Source organism: Gambusia affinis, linkage group LG08 (genome assembly GCF_019740435.1).
Source record: "Gambusia affinis linkage group LG08, SWU_Gaff_1.0, whole genome shotgun sequence".
In the NCBI taxonomy this organism is placed as follows: Eukaryota; Metazoa; Chordata; class Actinopteri; order Cyprinodontiformes; family Poeciliidae; genus Gambusia; species Gambusia affinis.
Genome location: NC_057875.1, coordinates 5,810,798 through 5,817,420, shown reverse-complemented (window position 1 = coordinate 5,817,420; position 6,623 = coordinate 5,810,798). Strand labels below are relative to the sequence as shown.

Genomic DNA, 6,623 nt, shown 5'->3' with positions numbered 1-6,623 from the left:
TGGTTTTCTGGGAAAAAAAATTCAGTTAACGCTCTGCTGCCCCTCCTCCACTTGTTGCTAAACAGCTAACTGAACGTTTTCCTGAAGACAAATTGGAGCTTTTGTAAAAAATAAAATAAAATAAAAAAATCCAGTTTCAAAAAAACACAGAAAACACTCATCAGTCCTCTTTAACGTAATCCTGTTTTCAAACGACAGCTGAAAATTTATAGATTTATAGATTTATAGATGGATGAAGAAATATATTAAAGAAGGCCTAATTGTCTGTACGGAAGATGATCAGGGCCACTAAAGAATAAAAAAAATCTGACTTCTTTCTCAGAATTTTGACTTAAGAATTCTGAGAAATTTAGAATTCTGATTTTAGGATTATGAGCAAACAAAGAGTCAGAATTCCAACTTTTCTTTCAAAATTCTGACTTTTTTTATTTTTTACTTTAATCCAAAGCAAGAATTCTGAGAAAAAAGTTAGGTTTTTTTTCAGTGGCCCTAATATTCTTCCGTAATTTTACCTTGAACACAGTGGTGCAAAGTGTCATTTGCTGTAATTCTTGTTATTCCTGTAATTAACAATGTAAACATGAGCAACATAAACAATAATTGTGTCTGAATATGAAGCTAAATAATCCCATTCTAACTGAAGCTACGGGTCTTTAGTCTGATTATGTTGTTAATGATTCTGGCTTGTTCTGCATTTCCATTGTTCCATTCCCAAAGGATCAATATTTTTAAGAGATTTTGAAGCTGAAAATTGATGCTTTTTGGAGATTAGCTCAACAACTAAACCTTTCTTGTGGTGCTGGAGGGCACATTCACTCCATCTTTATTAGATTATTGAACAAATTACTGCAATTATGAAGTGAGAAGATAAGAGAAGAAACTGCTGTATGTTACTGTTTAAAACGTTAATCCACTTTTACCTCATGTTGTCTATTCTGCAAAGCCTTCACCATTCCACATTTGGAAAGTTAGGTGTTTTTTTATGTAACAATTAAATAAGAATGAAAAATCAGCCCTAATTTAGACTCTGGCTTCAACCTGATAGCAGATAACTGGATAATCTCAGCTGCTTTATGAATCCTTCACTGTCTTTTCCACCCTTATCTGAGCACAGAGCAACTCCACACTTCCAATTCACGTCCAGCTTTCCACTGTGATCCGGTTTTTGCTGAGTTGCTCTCAGAATAGAGCGTTTCAGCAGCTCAGCCTTCAGTGTTTACATGAAGCCTCTCAGCTGCTGAATCGGCCCGGCGGCTCGGCGGTGAATACCTGCTCATGTTTCCAGCTGGAAGTGAGGCAGAGCTGCAGCCTGTGGATGTCTGACAGCTGAGCCTCGGCCTGTGGCAGCCGGTGGCTCACATTAAAGGAGGCAGACATTTTATTTATGGGGAGACCGCGCGCTCGTGTTTACTTTAGCTGCGTAAAAGCTTTTTCTGTCCAGCTTCCTAATTGGGACGCTACATCAGCTAAAACTGTTACACAGGTTTAGAATGAAAAAGGAAAACTAAAATCTTTTTTTTTAAATTGTATTTGACCCTAGACCAACAAAAAATGAAGTAAGACAAAAATGAATTTTTTTTTCTTTGTTTACTCTAAACTGAAAAAAAACCTTCTCTACGATAAAATATCAGCAGCTGAGTTTGCAATAATTTTACGATAAAATCCTTATTTATACGGTAAAATCTTATTGCAATGTTATCGCATGTATACAATAAAATTCCGGAATTTTATTGTAGCTATAAATACCATAATATTCTGGCAATCACAGCTGCCGGGATTTTACCGTAAATTAGAGAAGATTTTTTTGTTTGTTTGGAGTTTGTTTTTTTTACAGTGCAACATTTAAATCAGCTTAAAATGCATTCAAACATGTGAACCAGGAAAAAAATATATTTAGAAATCAGAGAAATTTGAAGTAAACTTACAAATAAACTAATAATGTTCCTTATTGTCAGAGCTTCAAATAAAAATCAGGAAAAAAATTATTCGGTCTTTTCAATATATTAAAATAAACGAGTGGGTCTCGTTGAGAAGCTGAAGTAAATTTAATAACGGCTTGTTAGAGATACGCATTCCAGAAAATATCTACTAGTGAACCATTAAAGGAGGCATCCACCGATCCAGAGGAGGAGAGTCTGAATTACGCATTAATCAGTGCATCAATGTTTCACATTGTAGAGACAAGGGGAGAGGGAATCGTGTTAGGAAGATTTGTGTGCGTAAAACTGTCAGAAAGAAACGAATAATAATAATAATAATAATAATAATAATAATAATAATAATAATAATAATAATAATAATAATAATAATAATAATAATAATAATAATATGTGGGAAACTTCACAAGCTGTAACTCAACAACCCGCGTCCTAATTAACGCGCTAATTATGGAAATTCAGTTCAGTCTTTTTTCTTTTTTTTTTTTAGGAGAGTCACGTCCATAAATTCAGAAAAAGGACCAACAGTACAGGAAAATTATAAATGACTTTAAAAATTATTGAAGCATAATTTATATGGAATCTATACTGATTATATTAATAAAAAAACACGATAAAAATATGTACGCAGAAAATCACAGTGAGATCGTAGAGAATTAATAATATAGCTATAAAAAGATATGAGAGAAAATTCTTTAATTTATACCCAATTATTTACGCGGATTTTTATTTGGATGAACAACCTCAAATATTATTATTATTATTATTATTATTATTATTATTATTATTATTATTATTATTATTATTATTATTATTATTATTATTATTATTATTATCATTGTTATTATAGATTCGTGCTGTTAAACTATGCTACCGCAGGAACGCCTCTCATGCCTGTAGGAAAATTGTTTGAAGCATCTTAGAGGCCCATCTTGTTCTCCGGCTGTTAGAGAAATAAAAGGGTGCAGATTTCTCCCTCTGCGTCTTTTGGTCAACTTGCGACAGCGCACACTGTAAATATGTTTGTTGTTTTAACAGTAAAATGTTCACAACAGTTTTCTTTTTTTTTTTTTACTGTTTAAAAAATGAGTATGTGTGTCACATACTGTATTCTGAGCAGTTCTGTGTTACTGTAAATGTACACTTATACTGACATTTTAATTACATTAACAGGACAAAACAGCTGCTGTGAAATGAAATCGGTTCCTAATTAAGAGGAGTATTTTTCAGTTTAAATTTTATAAGGTTAAAATACATTTTTGTGCACAGAATCGTAGCGCAATAATAGAAGTTTGCACAAATAACTGGTGGTTTTTACAATAAAAGCGTTTGTTTAGCTTACTGTGAGAGCAGCCAGATAACTGTTGCCAGTGTGTTGCAGTTATTTTAACTATAAACGGTTTACAATGCAGGCGGTTTATGGGCGACCACAATAGATTTTAATCACTTATTATTGATTCCATGTTGAGGCTGTTCCCTGTTTCAAAGTGGAAGGAGTGAAAGCTGAGACGATTCTCCTCTGAAATCCAAACCGACGCGTTTCTCACTGCAGGTTCCAGTCACATCTAATGCAGCCATTTTATTCCTCACTGTCGCAATTTTGCAAATGAAAACAATTATGATTATGGGTAAATTTTTCGCATTTATTATGACTTAAATAAAGTAGTTACGTCAAAATGTGTGATGAATTTCAATGTCTGCACACATAAAAAAACGAAAAAAAAACCCTCAGGGTTTATGGAGATCCTGCGCCGCGGCACAGGAATCAAAGCTGTTATATTCATTTTCTAATTACATTAATGTCATGTGTTGTGTCTCCCGCGTGTTTACCAAAAAAGCTCCCCCTCTCCTCTGCTCCCCCCCTCCGAGCCTGACCTCCATCCCTACTGGCTGAATAATAACGCCTCAGGCGGGCTGCGGGTCGGTTCGGGCCTCATTCAGACCCGCCTGCAGGTTGGAGCGCTGCGCTGCGTCCGGTACCGCATGCGGCGGAATCAGCTCCAGCTTCAGTGTTTTCTCTTTCTCTCACCCCCCGCCCCTCTCATCCAGCCGACAAACCTTCAGGGAGCTTTTAGCATTTGTTCGGTCTGAGGTCTCTGGAAAACATCTGATTCGCTTTTTTTCTAACCAGTCCCAGATGCGCCATGCAGCGTGAGAGTGAGCGCGTCTGAGCGCGTCAGTGTGAGTTTTGTCAGCGCATGAGAATTAGGAGAGAAGATCTGCAGGGGAGGGCAAGAGAAGAAGAGAAAGAAGAAGAAGAAGAAGAAGCGCCTGGACTTGTTTCTTCCCCCTGACTGTAACCTTTTCGGTATGAACGCAGATACGTGCGTCTCATACTGCGACATGACATCCATGGACTCTTATTACAGCGCGTCTCCTGCGCAGAGCAGAGACCACCAGGCGAATCCTTTCAGGACTTTCCAGACCACCGAACCCAAATACAGCCCCACGTTCATTCCGGGTAAAGGCTCCCGGAGCCCGTTCCAGACAGAGTGCCAGTCACTGGACGGAGCCGAGGAGAGCAACTTTAACAAATACCAGCTCTTCATGCAGCGGCCAACCTGCAAGACTCCACCCGAAAGCGGCAAGCTGCACCCGGACGGCGGACACAACGGGACGCTCATCTCCTGCTACGGTGGGTTCGCGTCAGATTCGCACAAAACGCAGCAGCTCTGATGGCAGGTGAACAGATTCATGATGAGAAGCTCACCGGGGCCTCTTGCAGGGGAGGCTTTAGTTGGTCTGTTTGGGTCGGAAACTCCTAATTAGGTTATGGAGGAAAATAGTTTCAAACATTTCAAACATTCTCTCATTTTATGGCGCTGTTACATAAAAGATTTGCACAAACGCATACAGGATACCAAGTGAAACTTAACAATTTAAGGACTTTTTTATTCTTTTATTCAGGCCAAGTCTATTATTTCTATGCGTGTTGCGTTCACTGACTGATTTATTTTTAGTTTTTTTTGCTTCTTTTTCCTGTTTTATGGAGCCGCAGCATTTTTGCAACAGCAGCAGTTCATTGAATGAAATGGAATAAAAAGTTTATAATAAAACAACAGTAATAATTTTTATAATAACAGCTTCACCACAGCAGATAAAGAAACTGAACTAAAGGTTGGTTTTATTGCCTTTAAATTTTGCTGACAGATTATGTGGATTATCGTTAATCAACCAATAAAATTAACAAATAAAGAAATGGGTAAATAAGCCGTATGGACCAATTCAAACAATACCCCAGCATTTTTTTATTATATAAAAATCCCCAAATGGAATTAACTTGGTAAGATAATATAAATATTAAACAGGAAGAGCCTTTATAATTGGAAAATGAGATGAAATAAAAAAATATGGGGGCCCGGGAGGGTTTATTACAAGGAGCTTCGCAAACCAAAAGAGAGATCGATTTATGGGCCGTAAAAGTCTCAGTTGATCAGTTAAACAGGTTTCCTATAAAACTATAAAATATTATATTCTGACTTCTTTTTTGTTCTAAGAAAGTTACGTTTAAAAACAAATCTTTAAACTACTGATTCTCCTTCTAAAAGCCGAGCAAAAACAACAAATAATTTGTGCGTGATTTCAAATTAAATCGATCTGTGTTGTTATTTGCAGAAACATTTTTAAAAACCACATTATGAGAGGAGATCCGCTCATATTTACAGCCTCTACAGTTCGTCATTCATTCAGCATCGAGCCATAGACTGGTTGGCGCCTTTAGATCTTAATTAAACTCCAGATGTTCATGGCGATGCTGCAGCAGGACATTATTGAATTACATTTATCAAAGCTTTCTTAAAAAATAAAAAACATGGGAAATAAATAACACTTTATTATTATAATTTATTTATTTTTTTGGTTGTGTGTCGCTACTTTTCTTCTCCTGATGGCTCCCTGTAGTCTGCAGCCGCTCTCAGCCAGCCGTGCCTTTTCTTTCTTTCTTTCTTTCTTTCTTTTTTAACATCGTTTGCCAGAATGAAGTCCAATCTACTCCTCTCTCCTTCCCCATGAGAAACAACCGGATCCCGTCTCAGTTTGGGCCTGACCTGTCACTTCTCCAGCCTGAGAACCCCTGCCTGCGCTGAAAGCGAGTAGATTTGGCAAGTGCATTGACAGGCTCGTTTAAACGCCGCCATTAAAACCCAACACGCGTCCCCCGAGGACGAGCTGTGCAATGTTATTATTGAAAATGTTGCAGCCAGATGAAGGCGTCGTGGCTCTGGGGAGGATGCTTCGGGGGCGCTTGCCAAAGCCTCAGGCGTCAACAGGGTTGTGCTGTTATGTGTGGTCCTCCACGGGAGATATATTACTCAACGCTGGTTGGTGCTTCATCTGCGACGTGGTGACAAAAGTTACCTCATGATGCGCTGAGGGGAGTTTACTGTGGCGGCTGGTGCTGGTGATCCAGACGGCTTGTGTTTGCAATTTCACATTAAGCACATAAAAAAACTCTCCATAAGAGAAATCTGAACAATTTATTAAGATTTTAATTGGGCATGTAGGCTACAATCCGATTTTTTTCCCAAAGAAGATGTGAGTTAAAGTGAGTGAATATTTGCAGCATTTGCATTGTTGATAATGCTAAAGTATTTATACTCTTAAAGTTTTGTGGAAGTAGACAGAAAAAGATGCATGTTTCTCTAACTTTTTTTGCAAACAAAAATCTGGAAAGTGCAAAATGTCAAT

The 6,623-nt window shown here is 37.6% G+C and overlaps 1 protein-coding gene across 1 annotated transcript in view; it reads left to right on the top strand.

The window, feature by feature from the left end:
- The first annotated feature begins 3,900 nt into the window (after positions 1-3,900).
- LOC122836224 (homeobox protein aristaless-like 4) overlaps positions 3,901-6,623 on the top strand; it is a 31,191-nt gene continuing 28,468 nt past the window's right edge. Inside the window, exon 1 of the mRNA XM_044126023.1 lies at positions 3,901-4,572. Coding sequence (XP_043981958.1) covers positions 4,248-4,572 — 325 coding nt within the window. The 5' untranslated portion in view covers positions 3,901-4,247. The remainder of the gene's footprint in view (positions 4,573-6,623) is intronic.